The sequence below is a fragment of the Chlorocebus sabaeus genome, chromosome 17 (assembly GCF_047675955.1).
Source record: "Chlorocebus sabaeus isolate Y175 chromosome 17, mChlSab1.0.hap1, whole genome shotgun sequence".
In the NCBI taxonomy this organism is placed as follows: domain Eukaryota; kingdom Metazoa; phylum Chordata; class Mammalia; order Primates; family Cercopithecidae; genus Chlorocebus; species Chlorocebus sabaeus.
The window spans coordinates 57,337,269-57,356,874 of NC_132920.1; the positions used below are offsets into that span (position 1 = coordinate 57,337,269).

Sequence of the window (19,606 nt, forward strand, 5' to 3'; positions counted from 1 at the left end):
TGCCTCACTCAACAAAATAATTTAAGAGGACATGGGTCTGATATAAAAAAGACTCCCTTGGATTCCAGTTTGTCTGTTAAAAGCCTAGGCAAATTTACTTCATCATATCAGTGTTCCCCAAGCCTGCTCGTTTTCAGAATCTGTGAATCTCCAGTCCTCCTAATTATCTCCAGAGTACAATTCAGTGTTCTAACCATAGCACACTGGCCTTTCATGAGTTGGTTTTGACGTACTACTTTTATACACTCATGTCCTGCCAGCATCTGCCACTCTACCCAGCCATAATGCTCCTAATATATAAAACTAGTCTCTGTTCCCCAGGTACACCATGCTCTGTTATACTTTTCCACTTAGCTAGGTGATAATTCCTCTGATGCAAATGGTTATCAAGTCTTTCCATCTAGAATGCCAAACAAATGTCAGGTAAAAACTTCATATCTCTGAAATTTTCCTTAATTTCCATGCAGAATTAATTTCCCTTTTATGTTTGCAACAATAACGCTTTGTGCTTGTCTCTACAATGGATCTTATTATATAATAATGAAATTAGTAGTGTCATTCAACCAAAATGTAAATAATTTGAGTATAGGTTCAGGGTCAATATTTGTTCCTGTTATAGTTTCTGGCATGTACTTTGTGCTCAAAGGTACAGAAAAATGGATGAAATAGTGCCCTGCCTCCCTATAGAGGGCTGCATTATACATTAGGAGACATCATAGAAATATTTGCACTAAGGTTACTGAGACATCTAACTAAACAATCATTTGGGATAGCTCTTGTGAGAAAAAAATTAGAGGTACTATTAATCTCCACTAATTAAATACTGTTTTAACTTACCTTGTTTATTTTTTTCTTTATAATCATGAAAGGCTATTGTATTTTCTCTCCACTCCAAATTTACTGTTTAGTGATAAGTGTCATTAAAACAAATGGGTGCATCTCATCTTTAACAATTTCATTAATGTAGCGTAATATACGTGAGTTTGCCAAAGTACGATTGAGAGTAAATTGCAAACACTTAACATTGTACACCAGTCAATAGGTTTAGTATGCTCTGATAACAATGATATTGCTCATTCATGTTTTTCCATCCAGGAAACTGAGATAATGAAAGAAATTATGCAAAATGGACCAGTTCAAGGTGAGCTTGGATGAAATACGTTTTTTTCTTATTCATTCCTTTAATGAACAACATTACATTGAGCTCATGTAATAGGAGTTTAATAAAAGTAAGAAAACTTTTACTTAAAGAGTATCCAAAAGGCTTCAACAGTTCTAAAATGAGTGCAGTTATGAGAAGTATGCTTACCTATATCTTAATTAGCTGCCATTTTATTTTCAGAAGATAGACTTATTTATAAATTGAACTCTTAAATATTAGTGACGCATTTGATGAATGACTCCGAAGTTTTTCCAAAATGATCATGGACCAACAGAAAGTCCAACATGAAATGCCAACTGACTAATTTGTAATGAAGCTTACTTTAGTTATTCAGTCATATTTAAGAATCATACATACAGTTTTCTTATCTTCAGTTTAAGTGGATTAGGTAGTGGATTGAAAAAATTGAGGGTTAATATTTTCCTTCTATTAACTCAAAATAAATCGAGTAAACCAGTGTAATTTTGCATTTTACAAAAGGTTTTCAATTTTGATCAATTTTGTAAATGTTTTATTTAGAGTAACAGTAAATAATGAAGTCATATAGTTACTTGTACATTGCCTTTGATTTATCTCATCTCTTGTAATAATTTATTCTGCTTGCCTGTTGAATTTTATTTTGCATCAATGGCCTGAATACGGGTAAATTCACAGAGTGTATTCCCTGTGTAAACATTGGTTTGAAGTGCATGGAAGAATCAATCCAACGAAGCCTAAAATGAAAATTTAGGTTGTGAATACTGAAGGGCCTGGAATATATAATCAATGCAGTGGAATAAAAAATAGGCCAAAATTAAATGTAAAACATTTGGTACATACTTAAGGAACCATTGCCAATTTTAATTTTTCTGAACACTGATCTAGTTAGTATTGGTTAAATATATATAGGCAGGAATCATGGATTTTATAATTGTGTTGGATGAATTTTTATTGATCATTATTACCACTTAGCATTTATTGAAAAACCACAGCCTACATAAACATGTCCTGAATTTAATTTTTAAAAATTATGGAACATTACCCAAAACGTGAAACAAATGAACAGAAATTTTCTGTTCCCCCTTACAGCTGTGTAATTTGTTGGTCATTTGAGGAGCGAGGGAATTAATCTCTAATTTCAATGTATGCTCCATTAAGTGGTGCTTCTGTGACAAATTTAAAAGATCACAGGTATTTAGAGTCAAGGTTACGCTAAAATATCCCAAATTTGGCATTTGCTATTTAAATAACTTTGGACAATTTACTTAACCTTTCAGAATCTTCAAGTCATTGTATTATTATTTCAAGTGTTTTTTTTCCTTTTCCCCCCTCTCTCTCCCTCTTTTTTTAATCAGTCAAACAATTTTGAATTGTAATTATTTAAAATTGAGAAAATTTAAATACTTTAGGTTTATTTTATGGCTATTACTGAAATGCTCATAATTTTCACAGAATGAATCAAAAATAAAGGCGTAACATTTCAAAGCAATAAAACAAAAATGCAAGTTATTCAACATTCATTTAACAAAGGTTTCTTGAGAACCTGCTTCCCGCCAGCCTAAGCCAGGAGCAAGAGATGAGCAACAACCAAGCCTCTCATCCGTGTTATAATTCTGTATCATGAGTTTGCTGTAGTTTTCCAAAAGTAAAATTGCATGATCATAACTTACATTGTTATATATTCACGAATTTATCAAGCCCGTTTGGTATCAGAAACTTCAGAAAGAAGCCACCTTTCAGGTAATTAGGATGGCTTCTCATCATTTTTCTTCAGTTGGCAGTGTTTTTCAGGAATAATGAGTATATTTTATTCATGATACTTAGAGGAAAGTTGAATCATAAGACCCAAAAGAGTCAATGGTTCTACAGAAAAGAAAAGCTAGTAGCAATATCTTCACATTTTTATAAAGGGATAGAATGCTGGTTGACTCTTCTTGCTATAAATGTTACATGATTGCCTGCTTGTTATTGCCTGGTCTGGCATACAGCATTTCCCCTGTCTCAGTACGAAAGAGCGTAAAAGCCAACAGAACCCTGAATGAATAACTTTGTGTACATTCTTCTAAAATCTGTAGGATTAAAAGTAAGTATAGGTGATGGATAGAGAACAAAAGCAGAGATCTCCATAGAGTACAGTTACATAAATTCTTAAAACCCTATAGGAATGTGTTTTAGAGTAAAGACGTTTTAACTTCTTTTGCGACTATTTGTACAGCATCAGAGAAGGCATGGAACATTAAAAAACGAAACAAAAACAGGAACATTGAAAAGTTATATTTAACTTTGGAGTATAAGGTTTTTTAAAGGATCTGTCAAACACTAGTTACCTTCCTGTTTTATTTAAAATGCTTGTCAAATTAAGACAAGTATTGTACACAGTTGTCAAACTATACATATGTAATCCCAATTAAAACTTTTTAAATTCATATCTTCTACAAGAGAAGTTTAAAGTCTTCACCCTGAATTGCCAAAGTCCTTCAACAAAGCAGCACACAATAGAGAGATGAAGTAATCTAGGTGAGGGAATGAAGGAGAGCTTTCTAAAGTATAAGCTCTACTTTTTAAAGTGTACAACATTGCTCATCTCTCCAGAGCTGGGAAGATGAAATCCTGTCAAAGTTTTATTTTGCCAGGAGTTTGCTTTTTTATTCCAACTCACAAAAGAAATGTTTGTGTTTACTTATGAGGATTAACGACAATTGCTTTAAACCCAGTTTGCTAGGCTCTGCTAGCTTAATTGGGGTTTTAAGAGGCTTGTGGTAAAGCACAAGGTTAACGGAGAAATAGTAATCACTGACCAGGTATAGTGTACTTTTGTTGCAAGGGCTTAATTTTTGGTAGTAGTGTCTCTGTTGATTAAGACTAGATGGTGTTTTAAAAGCATAATGTGTACTTAATATTCTAAATAGCTAAAAGTTGTTTTTATAGGATGACAAAAAATATTGCAACTAATTAAATTAAGTAGGAAAGAAAATTAGGCTCAATTGCACAGCCCCTTCTTAGATTCAGCTCCTTGCAATTTACCCATTGGTTGTTCCGTGAAATTTTCTGGTGGTTCTTAAAGATGGTATTTTAATACTGTGCCATTTGTTCTGTTGGATTTTATTTTAGCCATAATGCAAGTCCGTGAGGATTTCTTCTATTATAAGACAGGGATATACAGGCATGTTACCAGCACAAACAAAGAGTCAGAAAAATATCGAAAGCTTCAGACACATGCAGTCAAACTTACTGGGTAAGGCAATTAAAAAAATTCATTGAATTCTTTTGGTAAATGAAACTGAAAACAAGAATATGCAGTGTTTTAAATGCTAGAATACCCTTTGTAGGAGAGATTGTGATACAAATGAAAAACGATCTAAACATTGCCACTGTTTAGTCATTATTTTAAAGTCCAGTAAAAGGCTAACTCAGCATTCTGGGAAAAAAATGATCATTTCCTGTCTCTCACTTCTTGTGACTATGTCCTTAAGAATCTGTTCTAAGGGCAAGGAAAATATATTATTGAAATAATTCTACATGTGGCATAATCAAGGGAAGAGAGCAAATCCAAGGCATATTATGGCTTGGGGAGATGGTTTTGAATAGAATTGCAAATAGCAAAGATTAAGCAGGAAGAGAAGTAAGGTCACCTATAATTCAATGTAAGGTTATTTTATATTTATGTGAGAATTGTAGAAATTAGATTGATCAATTTTTAAAGTAAAATATATTAATCTATGCAACGGCAAGAGAGAAGTTCAAAATTTGGTGGTGGCATTTCAAGAGTAATTTTATAAATAGGCTGTACTCTGAAAGACAGTGTGGTTATGAGACCACTTTCCGAGTGCCTTCTCAATTTTATTCTGACTAAAACATCTTGTAATGTCTCACTCTAATCCAAATGAAATGCTACAAAGTTTTCTTTTCCATCTAAAACTCTCAGTCTTCTCATATTGCATATTATGGTAAATAACTTTATTCCCATTGAACATGTGTTTTTAATGACTGAATTTTATTGAGCCTACACAAAGCAACCTCGCCTACAATCAAATTGTTATCTTCTCCTTACTGATCTTTCAAACACCTTTCAGTTCTAAGCTATGTAGACAAGCTATCCTGTGTGATGCCTCCTTAGTTGATGTTTCAATTACAAAAGTATCACATTTCTCTGAATCTAAGATAATACTAATTTTGTGACATGTTGATTTCATGAATGTGAAAATACATGTATCTTAGGATCGAAGAATGTGATGTTTCATGTTAATGTAGGATACTGAATCTACAAATTGGAAAAAATGTGATGTGTGTGCGTGTGTGCATGTGTGTGTGTGTGTGTGTGCGTGTGTGTATTTATAAATGTTTTCACTATTCCTGGATAATAACTTCTGTTGAAATCTTGGAGTATTTTTAATGAATCTCCTAGATATATAACTATTGAGAAACAAATAAAGAAAGAAAGAAGAAAGGAAAGTAGGAAGGAAGGAAGGAAGGAAGGAAGGAAGGAAGGAAGGAAGGAAGGAAGGAAGGAAGGAAGGAAGGAAGGGAAGGAAGGAAGGAAGGGAAGGAAGGAAGGAAGAAAAAAGATTTTACAGAAAAACAAGATAGTGCAGTACTTCAAATTTTTTGAAAAGGAAAATTTTGCTAATGTTTTTACTAGCAGTATACAAAAATGCCAGTTTCTCAACATTCTTTCAAACACTAGGTTTGAAAGAAACACTTTTCCATTATAATAGGGTTATAAAACTGAATAGTTTTAATTACTCAGCATCACTTGTCTTTAGAAGCCTATGGTAGCTTCCTATTACCCTACTTTTTAAGGTTATATGGAACAAGGTGCTTGCCTTAATTTTTAAAAAATGTGTCATTTTTAATAAAATGAAGACATACTCTACTAAAATTAACAACTTAAAAAGAAGATAGTAAAAAATTACCAAATCAGGCCAGGTGTGGTGGCTCATGCTTGTAATCTCATCACTTTGGGAGGCCAAGGTGAGTGGATTGCTTAGGGCCAGGCATTTAAGACAAGCCCGACCAACATGGTGAAATCCCCTTTCTATAAAAAAATACAAAAATTAGCTGGGCATGGTGGTAGATGACTGTAATCCCAGCTACTCAGGAGGCTGAGGCAAGAGAATTGCTTGAATCCTAGAAGTGGAGGTTGCAATGAGCTTAAATCTGCATTCTAGTCTGGGCAACAGAGTGAGACCCTGTTTCAAAAAAAATTTCCAAATTATGTCATATTAATGCTCAAAAATCATTATTATCATGTTTGGTAAAAAACATGTCAGGTAAGTCTTCTCTTTCTCTCTGTGTTAGTGAAAAGTTTGACAAACAAAAATAGAAAGACAATATAGGATATGACATTTAAAAACATTGCTATTCAGGCTAACTTTACTTGAATTTAATAAAATTTAATAAAATGAGATATTTTTGATTCTTCAACAAAGGATATGCTCTATTCTAAATCTCTCTTCATTTATTTTAGACTCCAGGCCCTCTTAGCTATTCAAGGACATGAAGAAGCAATTTTTCCTTTTTCTTCTCTATAATCATTTTTATTTCTACCACCATACAAATAGTGTTGTTATCTCTCAGATTAAAAAAAAAAAACAACAAAAAAACTCAACACTTTTTTGGACTCTGCTTCCCCCACACTCCATTTGTGTTCACTCTTTACAGCAAACTCCTTGCAAGATTTTCCTGGAATCACTTTCAGTTCTCTTTCCAATCTTTCTTAAACTGCACCAATCATGTTTTCATTACCCCCATCCTCTTCATAAACATATTTATTTCAAGGTTATCAAAGGCATCCACATTGCTAAATTCATTGGTCAGATCCCAGACCTACTCATCCTCTTCATCTGATTTTTTTCTAATTGGCCACAACTTTGCAGTGTACTTTGCTGTATTTTCCCCTGTACTTCTACACTTCTTAATGTTAACATGCCCCAGTCTCAGGTCTTGGTTATTCTCTTGCTTCTAGTCTCGCTCTGTCTCTGGTGAGCTCATCATTCTCTGAGTTCATCCTGGCTTTAAGTGCCATCTAAAAGCTGACATCAACTGAATTTATATCTCAGCTCAGACCTCTTTCCTCTCCAGACTAATATATTCTATGGGCTATTTGACATCCTCACCTGGATACCTTATTAGGGAGGTAAATGCTTCAAATTCAGCACTTCCAAAACCGAACTCCTGATCTTCTCCACTTATTCTTGCTAAACAGCATCAGTCTTTTCTGTCTTAATTAATGACAGCTCTGTTCTTCCATATTCTCTGCTGGAAGCCTTGGAGTCATCCTTTATTCCTTTACTTCACAACTTACTTTCAATATGTCACAACCTCTCTTGGCCCTTTCAACCTATATCCAGAACTCAACCACTGTTCACTATCTGAACTACCATCACCCTTGCCTAAGCCACCATTACCTATTATTTTGTACCTGGATTACTGAAGTAGCTTCTAACAGATTTTATTGCATTTATCCTTGCTCCTTGACAGTCTAGTCTTAACGTAGAAAACAGGGTTTTTCTTTTAGAACCTTAGATCTTGATATTCTTTGTTCAGAATCTACAATATATTCCCAATTCCATCAGATTAAAAGCCAAATTTCTCACAATGACTTATAAGGGCCAGCATTTTCTTAGGACTCACCTTCTCACCGACTCCCACTCCCATTAACTTTCTGATCTCAACTCCTACCCATCTGTACCTTGATTTCCTGCTCTAGTGATTATTTAATGTTTCAGCAACATGTACCCCAGTGCCTTTTCCTCTGCCTAAAATGCTCTTCTACTGTTTATCCAGTTCCTTAGTGTCTGTGTCTCCACCCAGTCTCTGCTCAGGTCTCACCTTCTTAATACGTCCTCCCTGGCTGCCCTATTTAATTTGTGACTTGCCCTCTGCTCCAGCAATCCTGAACCCCCTACCTGCTTTATTTTTAAAAATTTTATACAATTATCACTTTTTAACATAATGTATAATTTAATTAGTTTTTTCATGTTGATTGTGTATTGTCTGTCTTCTTTACTAGAATGAAATTCCACAAGAGCAGGTGTCTGTATTATTTACTGATGTAGCCAAACCACCTAATACGGCACTGATCTGCTGATCAGTAATGCACTGTTTTCTCTTTTCAATGAATCAATGAGTTTTTTCCTTATGTTGTGCACTAGTTTTCCTTTGCTGTTACTTATCTTTACATGGAGAAGTTATTTGTCAAAAAAAAGAAAAAATAGAGTAGGGAGAAATTAGAGGAGAGAGTTGAGGCACTCTTCAGCTTTGATTAAAGTTTGTAAATGTTGAACCTGTGCTCATCAAATCAAACTTTTCTGTTATCCTGGGAGTTCTGCCCTTAGTTCATAGCTCAGATAGTTTCATGGGACTTATAATAAATCCCTTACTACTACTCTTTGCCTTTTTTTTTTTTTTTTTACTTCACCCTGCTGCATCATTTAGCCATCAGCCATGAAGGGCTGGCCTGGACTTTGACAACTCAATTGACTTCTAGTACGGGATTTCCTTTTCAGCTGACCTCCAATGGGTAGTACGGGAAGGGATTGACATCTGATTGCTTTAGCTTGCAGATGGTCCTCATTACAAAAATCTTATGGGGTGTTTCTAGACTGTGTTATGTACTTCTAAGGGGAAGTTTTTCCTATTCAGGTCCAGTGGTGCAGGGGGATGGTTGTGGTGAGTGCCGTCTCAGCATCCGTTCTTAACTTTGGTACAGAACAAAAGTTTTTTTTCTTATTCTTCAAAGTTGTGTTTTGAAATTACGGCCATTTGTTTGAATTTATTAAAGATAGAAATCACTAAGGTCTTAATATTCACTCCATTTTATTGTGCCTTTCCATTCTTAATTGTTCAGGGACTTTTCAGGAAGGTAAATGGAATAAAATGTCTTAACAGTGTCACTGTAACTGAAAATTCAGCTCTACCTAAGTTCCATTTCCAATAAGTTCAAAAGTCTAATTCCTTCTAAACTTCTTCCTATATATGTTTCATTATCAATTTTTTGCCCAATCTAGGGGCATCCTTGATCTAGAAAAAATTTTCTACCACACACTAAGTGATTGATCTATACTTTTCTATTATTCATAGAACTAAAATTGCATTCACTGTTTGGAGTCTCCCTTGATTTATTAGAACTGATCATTTATAATTTCTACCACCTATTTAGTCATACTGGTCATGTTTTCTTTTCTCTAATATTATATTCACTCATGCTCAGTTTGAACAAAATGTAAATGTGTTTACATTTAATCCTCTATCATTGTATATTCACATTTGGTGTGTCAGTTGCAATAGTTAATTCACTTCTATAAACTCCTAGAAAATTGGGATCTTTATAAATTTACTTTACTCATGTAACAATTAAGGCTAAGTCTGCTAGTAGGAAAATTAGTTTTGGAAAATATATACTTTTTAAATTTTACAAATATCTTAGGTCACCTGCGCATTGGTAGGTGCCCTGGAGCAGTTAAATTTTAATTCATTTCTCCATCAGGATTTCCTGATTTGGTAATGACTACATTCAATAAACTAATGCATTAATGAATTAGAGAGTCATCAAATAGCTCAAGTGAGTAAATATTCCTTATCAGAGAACTTAACATACTCCTAAGAATTACCTAACTAATGTATCACAGCAAATTCTGTTTGCTGCACTTTCTGTAGAAGGTGAAACTATTAGATTTAACTTATTGAACAAATGAATTTGATCTTCTATCAAGTGCCAAGAACTAGGAAATACAAGGAGGATTGATTTACAGTCTTCCTCTTAAGGAGTTTAGCAGGTGAGGCAGATACATTCACAATTGATTCTAGCATAGGGCGATAAAGGCTGTATATTCCCATACATGTAACTCACAGGACTGTGGGAGGTAGATACAAACCTGTAACACATATATTTACTCCTAATAGTCTTATTTCCCTCCTCTCTCTTCTCAAAAACTCTGTCATCCTCATCTTTGATGCTGTGGCTATAAATGCATTTAATTGAGTAAATAACACCATTTATTTTGAAATATGGCCTTATTTTATATGCCAATAAAAATAGGAAAATATTCTTGTTTAAACTAAGAAACTCCATTGATTATGGTATGAATCCCAATTTTAGAGATGTTAAAATGTCAAAAAATTGTGTTTTACAATCAACAAAATATGGTATTTCAGATTTTTATCCCAGCCAGTATTCTCCATATTATAGTCCTATTCCATATCTCTATGCCCATTAGAATTTGCCCTGTGTCCCTGTCAACTGAAGGTTTAAGTTTTATTTAATCCCCAAGTCTCAAGTTGGTTGTAATGCATTAATGCCATTTACTTTTGCTTATAAATCGTAGGAATTAGTGCAATAAGTTAAATGAATAAATTCAACAGTAAAATTTTTAGAAAACTACAGGAAAGAATTAGTATAAACATTGACCTTTTTTCATCTTGTCATTCCTGTTTGTGGAGCAGAATTTTACTGAAGATACACAGTCCTACCTCATCTTACTGTGCTTTGGTTTCTTGTGCTTCACAGATACTATGTTTTTTTTGTTTGTTTGTTTTGTTTTTTTTTTACAAATTGAAAGTTTTTGACAACCCTACACAGAGAAAGTCTAAAGGGACCATTTTTTTTTTTCCAACAGCATATGCTTGCTTGAGTCTCTGTGTTACAATTTGTTAATTCTCACAATATTTCCCACTTTTTCATTATTACATGTGTTATGGTGGCCTGTGATTGGTGTTCTTTGGTGTTGTTATAGTAATTGTTTTGGGGTGCCACAAACCATACCCATATAAGATGGCAAACTTGATTGTTAAATATTGTGTATGTTCTAACTCTTCTACCAAAGGGGCGTTCTCCCATCTCTCTCCTTTCCTTAGGCCTTTATATTCCCTCAGACACAACAATATTAAAATTATGGTAATTAATACTCCTATAAAGGCCTCTAAGGGTTCAAGTGAAAGGAAGATGTATTAGTCCATTCTTATACTGCTATAAAGAACTACCTGAGAATGGGTAATTTATAAATAAAAGAGGTTTAATTGACTCACAGTTCCATAGACTGTACAGGAGGTATGACTGGAGAGGCTTCAGGAAACTTACAATCGTGGCCAAAGGGCAAAGGAGAAACCATATCTTAACATGGCGATAGGAGAAAGAGAGAGAGAAGAGGGAAGTGCTATACACTTTTTCAACAACTAAATCTCATGAGAACTCACTATTACAAGAACGGTAAAGGGGAGATCCACTCCTGATCCAGTCACCTCCCACTAGGTCCCTCCTCAAAACTGGGGATTGTAATTCAACATGAGATTTAGGTGGGGACACAGAGCCAAACCATATCAGAGTAGTCACACATCTCTCACTTTAAATCAAAAGCTAGAAATGATTAAGCTTAGTGAGGAAGGCATGTTGTTGGAGACTGGCCAAAAGTTAGCCCTCTTGTACTAAAAAGTTGGCCAAATTGTGAATACAAAGGAAAAACCCTTGAAGGAAATTAAAAGTGCTAATCCAAAAAATATACAAATATTAAGAAAGCAAAGCAGTCTTATTGTTGAAATGGAAAAAGTTTTAGTGGACTGGAAAGAAAATCAAATAAGCCACAACATGTCTTTAAGCCAAACCCTAATTCACAGCAAGGCCCTAACTCTCTTTAATTCAATGAAGTCTCACAAAGATGAGTAAGCCTCTGAAGAAAGTCTTGCAGTTAGCAGAGATTGGTTCATAAGGCTTAAGGAAGGAGGCCATCTTCATAATATAAAAGTACAAAGTGAAGCAGCAAGTACTGATGGAGAAACTGCAGCAAGTTATCCAGAATATCTAACTAAGATAATTGATGAAGGTGGCTACACTAAATAACACACTTTCAATGTGAGTGAAACAGTCTTCTGTTGGAAGAAGATTCCATCCAGGACTTCTATAGCTAAAGATGAGACATCAATGCTTGGCATAAAAGTTTCAAAGGACAGGCTGACTCTCTTTTTAGGGTCTAAGGCAGCTGGTGACTTAAAGTTGAAGCAAATGCTTATTTACCATTCCAAAAACCCTAGGGCCCTTAAGAGTTATGCTAAATCAACTCTGCGTGCATTCTAGAAGTGGAACAATAAAACCTGGATGACAGCAAATTTGTGTATAACGTGGTTCATTGAATATTGTAAGCCCACTGTTGAGATCTGCTACTCAAAAAGAAAAAGGAGAGCATAAAATAATGCGTTAGTATTGAATTTTAATGTATTTTACCATATTTTCCATGCAAATAAATTTTAAGAAATCCAAGATCTTTTAAAATATTACTTGTCATTGAAAATGCACCCAATCACCTAAGAGCCCTGATGGAGATGTACAAGGAGATTAATGTTGTCTTCATGTGTGCTAACACAATACCCATTCTGCAGCCCATGAAACAAGAAGTAATTTCTATTTTCAAGTGTTATTACTCAAAAATCCATTTCATAAGGCTATACCTGCCATAGATAATTATTTCTCTGATGGATCTTGGCAAAGTCAATTGAAAACTTCTGGAAGGTGTTCTGTATTCTAGATGCCATTAAGAAAACTTGTGATTCATGGAAGTTCAACATATCAACATTCACAGGAGTTTGGAAGAAGTTGATTCCAATCCTCAGGGATTACTGTGGGTGGATTCCAAGACTTCAGTGGAGAAAGAAACTGCAGATGTGGTGGAAATAGAGAAAGAAATAGAAATTGAAGTAGAGCCTGAAGTTGTGAGTGAATTTTTGCAATTTTATTTTATAAAGGCAGGGTAGAAAGTGGTAAGAGGACATATGATAGATTTGGCCCAACTTTGAAGATCTGAGAAATGTCACTGAGGAAGTAGTCTGCGCTGAGATTTATGGATTGTATAGAAACATGCAAAAGGGGCAACTTGTGTGAAGTCCCTTTGCATAGGAGACTACACAACACTGTGTGGACACAAGGACGACTGTATTTGCTGAATCACAAAAGGCAGGACTTGTAGACCATATCACAGATTTTTGTCAAGGATGTTAAGTATGTGGTTAAAGATACAAAGAGCAAAGGAAAGTAATTGAAGTTTTTTAAGTAGAAAAGTGGCACAATCCTTGCTTGCATTATTTAGATTGCTCTGAGTGTGTAAAGTGTGATATAGTGGTAGATTTCAGTATTGCAAGTAAAAGATAAGAGTTTGGGCTTGGGTAAGGTGGTTGAAGAGCTGGGAGACATGAATGGATAAAGACATATTTAGGGAGAAAAGCTTTAAGACATGATGTGAGTTTGTAATGGGGCATGGGGAGGGAGAAGTCAAGAGTGATCCACCTTTAGAATTATGACTTGATGGGGAATGGTGACATACAATGAGATGGATAAAAAGTCTACTGTAGGACTTCATAGTTTTGAGATGTTTTTGAAACATAAAAGTGTCAATGGATATCAGAGAAGATAAGCAGATTTGCTGATCTCACAGGAGAGAGAAAAGTTGAGCATGGATAGGGCTACCCAGAAAAAGAAGAAAGACAGACTGATTGAGACTAAGCCATGGGAAAATTCAGTATTTATTTACTGACTAGAAAAAAATATGAATTTACAGAGACAGAGTGGGAGAGGCCAGTGAGGTTTAAAAAGAAAAAAGTAGAAGAGAGTTGCTAGTGTAGGGTTTCTTAGAAAGCTAGAAGCCTGGAAGGGTTGGGATTTAAAGAGCATGCATAGAGGTTGGTCTTAGAGAGGGGACCAAGTGGTAACTCTATTATACGTGTAGAGAAAACAAGGTTAGTTGGATATATTTTGGTGTTTAGAGTAGTGGTGAGTTTAGAAAAATTTCTGTTGGATTGCCTCTTTCATCTTTAGGAACTAGAAGTTTAGGTTATCTGTAGAAAAAAATGTGGTGGGAGGAGAGGAATGTATATTTAGAAATGTGAGGAAAATTAGATGGTTTGCGGTGGTCATCTAGGTGTTTAGGAGGGGACGATGACCAGGGGAACCCAAAGAGATCATTAGGCATTAGTAATGGTACCATTCTGCTCTCTTGTGTGTGCTTTCTGCAGTTGTGGTCAACTGCTCAGCTGTATGCAAAGAGAAATGGGAAAATGAGTTCATCCAAGACTAATGATTTTCCAAATGGGTGCAATAAAGAGTCAGAAAAGAAAAAAGAGTTTAGGATATGCATAACACATCAACTCAAATATTGTTATGTTACCAAAATGACAGAAAGAGTGACAAATGATGTAAGACTGATAAAAGGAGAGAATTGAGGAATTTGGAGATTATAGAAAAATGATTGAACCAAAATAGATTCAAAATATTTAATAATTCAAATATATTAATAGAAGTTTATTTTTTGTTCACATAATCATTTGTCATGATAATTTTGATCTCAATCATTTTAGGATTCTTTAGTTTATTTTTTATTTATAAGATTTTAAAAATCATTATGAGAAAATAAAAAAGTAATTATGTAATAATAAGGAAATAATACTTTACAGGTTAAGAATATAGTTTTATGAAGTGATTAATAGCCATGATTTTCTACATTAGGTGCCTCAATACATTGCCATACTTTGTAGTCATAAACTATTGATATCTATCTATCTGTCTTTCTATCTCTCTATCTATCTATCTATCTACCTACCTACCTACCTGTCATCTGCCTATCTAGCTTCGGTTGAATATATTTGCCTTTTAGGAGAGCATAAAATAATGCATTAGTATTGAATTTTAATGTATTTTACCATATTTTCCATGCAAATAAATTTTAAGAGATCCAAGATCATAAATTATTATTTGGGGCAATTACAAATTATTTGACATAGTTTTATTGGGGCCACCACTTGTTTTTCCCCATTTATCTTTTCTTTTTACTCTGTCTTTTTGAATAACAAGTGAATGCTAAGTCTGAATTTTCATGCTATGTTATGTTTAACTCCTGGCAAATTGATCAATTCAGAGCAGATGTTTTAATTAGAGGTTCTTAATGCATGGGGAAGTCTAAGACAGTTGAATGAACATTTCTACTATGCTTATTTAGCAAATGCAAATAAATGTGCGATAATTAGTATAGACTTTGCAAAAACATTTAATTCAGGTGTTAGAAGGTCTTTTGATTGCAAAAGACTTCTCTCTTCCTTGCACTTTTCTTTTTTGATGGGGTGCACTGGTTTGAATAACAGCAGCCGCTACCATAAATAGACTCAAAATATTTGATAATTCAAACATATGAATAGAAGTTTATTTCTTGTTCACATAATAGTTTAAGATGGGTGATTTTAGTTGTTGGGTGACTCTTTGTTATATGGTTTCAGGGCTTTGACTCTTTCCATTTTCTTGATCTATCATCTGTGACAGTCACATGTTGTGATCTCATCCAGCATAGGGACAATGAAGAAGAGCATAAGGAAGGCTTCTTAAATGCAATTCTTAAAGCCTTAACTCAGAAAAAATCCACAATTCCATTCATATTCCCTTGGCTAGAACTCATTCAATGGCTCTGCCCAAATGCAAAGGTGACTGGAAAATGAAAAGATTTGATAGGAACATTTTAATAGAGTTGTATTTTGGAGTAGAATTCCAAATTTGCATAAATTTTAAAGGAAAAAACCATTAGAGATTCAAATTTTGAGTTTGTAGAGAGTTACCTTGGTCTATATCTCTCAGGGTCTCTGAGATTATATGTTCTGTCTTTAGAGAGTCTTCACTGAGAAATTTAGAGAATCCCTGCTTTATAAGCTTGAACAGCCAGGTGCAATGGTGTGTGTCTGTAGTACCAGCTACTTAGGAAGTTGAGGCAAAAATCTTGTTTGAGCCTAGGAGTTCAAGAGCAGACTGGGCAACATAGAGACCTTGTCTCAAAATTATGAATAAAGTAATGCATGCTTTTGATACCAACTATATCCATAATCACCATAGAACTATCACTAAACAAATGTAGTAGAACTGTCACGAAACACAACCCTCATACTTTTAAAACCCTTATGAGATGGGAATTATTTCATTTTGTCAGAAATAAAAGACTGAGAATGTTAAGACAACTCTTTAGGTTATCTGACTTCAAAATTAATGGTCTATGAATACTGTATTTATATGCATACATGTATGCGTACATGTGTGTGTATGTACAATCCAGTGTCAAGAGTCCTCAAAATCTGGTCACCTCTGAGGTTTTCTCAAGCAATTGCTGTATTCCCTCTTTTACTAGAAAATTATTTACAATAAAAACAAATGCAGCTTTTTTAATATCTAAAATTCTATTCTTACTTGCTTTGAGCTATGTGTTTAATATATAGATTAAAATATTTTTGCTTTTTTCTTCTTCAACAAGAAACTCTCTAAAAACACATAATATATGTCAAGTACCATGGTAGGCTTTAAGAATACAAACATCAATAGAATAGTGCCTCTGTCCTCAGTGTGGAGAGAGAGAGAGAAGAAGAGAGAGAGAGAGAGAGAGAGAGAGAGAGAGAGAGAGAGAGAGAGAGAGAGAGAGAGAAGCAAGTGCTAATGTCCAATGTCTTAAGTGTGTAGATGGAGATAGGATAGGAACATACATTGAGTAGTGAAGACGTGCATTATCTAAGAAGGCACATAATTCCAAATCTGGGGACCAGGAACGGTTGCCAGGAAAAAGTGACACCTACTGTGGAATATAGCAGGGCAAATAGAAAGTATAAATGATATATGAAAACAGAAGCCTGCTCCAGGAAATATGAGCCGGAAATGCCTAATCTCACAGTGAGATAGAATATGACATATGAAAGGAATCTGAAGGAACTTATGGGTAAGTGTAGAGCAAGGAGGAATCTAATAAAAAACGATACTAAGAGGTAGCCAAGACAGGGGTATATTCTTCTCCTTAATGATGACTACTTATTGATCTTGGAGCCTATCCTGGCTTTCTTCACTGTCTCTGAGTTTTCTTCACATTCTTCCATTATTTCTATATTAACTTACATGCCTTTGTAGCAACATTGTTTGGTTTACAGTGTAAATTCTAAGATGTGTTCATGTGACATCTCTTTTCCTCATATCCTGTGAAATGATGTTCCCGATAAACAGAACAATATTTCTTTCACATTTGCAAGCAGTTCAGTTCAGCATCCTAGTTCTGAGTCATTCTACTTTGAGATACATTTGAGTCCAGAAACTGTGACCAAAGAAAAGAAAGAGGATTTCAGTAAACCGTAAGACAAGTAGCGGAAGCTGAATAATATTTAAAAAGTAAAAGGAATATTTTCCTGATGCACTTTGGCAGAGATGAGCTCCAGGAAATACATACATAAATTTGCCTGACCTTGAAGTGCACATCATCTAATAGTGGAGACAGCTACATAGACATGTAATATTGTAAATTCATTGGTTTAGAAATGAATGGCATAAAGGTATATAGAAGCAAAGAGAAGAACTCTACCTGAGCATGTGCAGGTGCTGTAGAGATGGTACAAGTGAAAACTGGAGTAGAAAATGGCCCTAGAATTCAAGGTGAACATGTTAATTATTCATTTGAACATTCTCTACTGTGAACTCTTTATTGTTGTTCTTTGTTAATTTTTCTAGTAGAGTGCTAGTTTTAAAAACTTGTGTATGAACTCATTATGCATTGGAAGCTGTCTTAGTTCCTTCAGACTGCTGTAACAAAAATATCATACACTGTGTGACCTACACAACATTTGTTTCTCACAGTGTTGGAGGATGGAAAGTCTAAGATTGTCGTACCAGCATATTTGGTGTTTGATGAAGGGCCTGCTTTCTTGTTCATAGATGACTGTCCTGCTATGTCCTCACATGGCAAAAGGACCAGGGGAGCTCTCTGTGGTGTCCTTTTTAGGGGTTAATCCTATTCATGAGAATTCTACCTTCATCAAGTAATTACTCCCAAAGGTCCCACCTCCTAATACCATTGCATTGGGAGTTAAGATTTTAACATATGAATTTTAAGGTGACACATACATTGAGGCCACAGAGAACAAACATCCCTTTAGAATATTGACTAAACTCCATTATTGTTCAGTTTTGTAATTTTATTTCTGATGGTTTTGACCTGTATAATATTTTAACTTTTATTCTAGATTTTTAAAAGTTATATATTATACTAAATATTATGTCACATATGTGTTATACTAGATAACATATATTATAATGTATTATATATAACATATTATATAATTATAAGTTATATATTAATGTAATTATTAAGTAATAATAATCAAATAATCAAAATATTAAATATAGTTATTAAATTATTATATTATTATACATTATTAAATTATTATGTAATTATGTCAAAAGTGTGCCTGAAAGATACTTGGGCATATGATGTGTGGTGAAGCCCCAAATTTTTTCTTCAAACTCTGAATTAAAAGCTTCAATATGGCATAATTAATAATGTACCTCTTCCTCACTCTTTTAATGCATTTTATTGCTTATTAAATTCTTACATAAATTTATTAGGGTTTGATTCTGGGGTATCTTGTTCAAAATACTCACTATTATAATTCAACATCTTCCACTTAGTTTTACTATCAAGTATTGTATGCATTGCTTCGTTGCTCTCATTTTTTTCAAATTTATGTAGTGATTTTCTTGTTTATTTTTCCAAGTGAGATTAAAAAACAAAACAAAAACCTCAGAACAACTTAAATTGAATATGTATTTTTAATTTATAAAGAAGATAATATAAATCGTTTTACTTTTCAAAAACTAGTATTAAGTACCCTGCATTTTGTTTTCTTCAGAGAAATGCTAATTTTCAAGGATTCTTAAATAGAAATTTTGAAGGCTTGTACATTTTTTATTACACATTTGAAGTCTACATGTATATATATGATATACAATATATGAAATATATTCAGATATACTTTTAAATAATGTTTACTGTTTTCTGATCACAAAAGTAATAAAGTAGATATTTGACATTTTTGAATTGAACATTCCTGGTTCTTACGACTTACAAGATAGCCCCAGAATTCAAGAGCTATTTCAATATGTAATGTTTGTAAGACAAACTTGAAACATGAGCTGTAAGGCTGGTGTTTGAAAGTAAGTCACTTAATATGCTTGCTCCTCATGAGCTTACTCATCTTCCCATATGCAGTAACTCTCACGTAATTTTTAGAAAATCACCTTTTGCTTGCAAAAAGATGACATTCAGTGATAGAGAAATTTAGTAAAATTTAGAAAGGAAAAGAACTTTGGTCTATCGATATGGAAAGAAATACACTATTATACACATTAAAACAAGTCAAAAGAAATCCAGAAGCTTGTTTCATGCTCACTAAATTATCTGGAACTTTTAGAATGTAGGAACACACATATATATGATAATCTCTATATGTATACTATATAAATACATTTTAAAACTTAAAAACCTAATCCAGGATTTTTGAGCTAAAACATTAAAATCTTTCTATTAAAGTATACTTTAAAATTATAAATTTTATCTTTAGGAATATTTTTGGCTGTATTAGGATTAGGAGCATGGTGTTGAGTTAGTGTATGGAAAGCAGTCAGAACAGCGTTAAATA

General features: G+C 33.9%; 1 protein-coding gene across 1 annotated transcript in view; it reads left to right on the forward strand.

Moving 5' to 3' along the window:
* TINAG (tubulointerstitial nephritis antigen) overlaps positions 1–19,606 on the forward strand; it is an 83,211-nt gene that overhangs the window by 42,116 nt on the left and 21,489 nt on the right. Inside the window, exons 8-9 of the mRNA XM_008013677.3 lie at positions 1,096–1,141; positions 4,253–4,376. Coding sequence (XP_008011868.3) covers positions 1,096–1,141; positions 4,253–4,376 — 170 coding nt within the window. The remainder of the gene's footprint in view (positions 1–1,095; positions 1,142–4,252; positions 4,377–19,606) is intronic.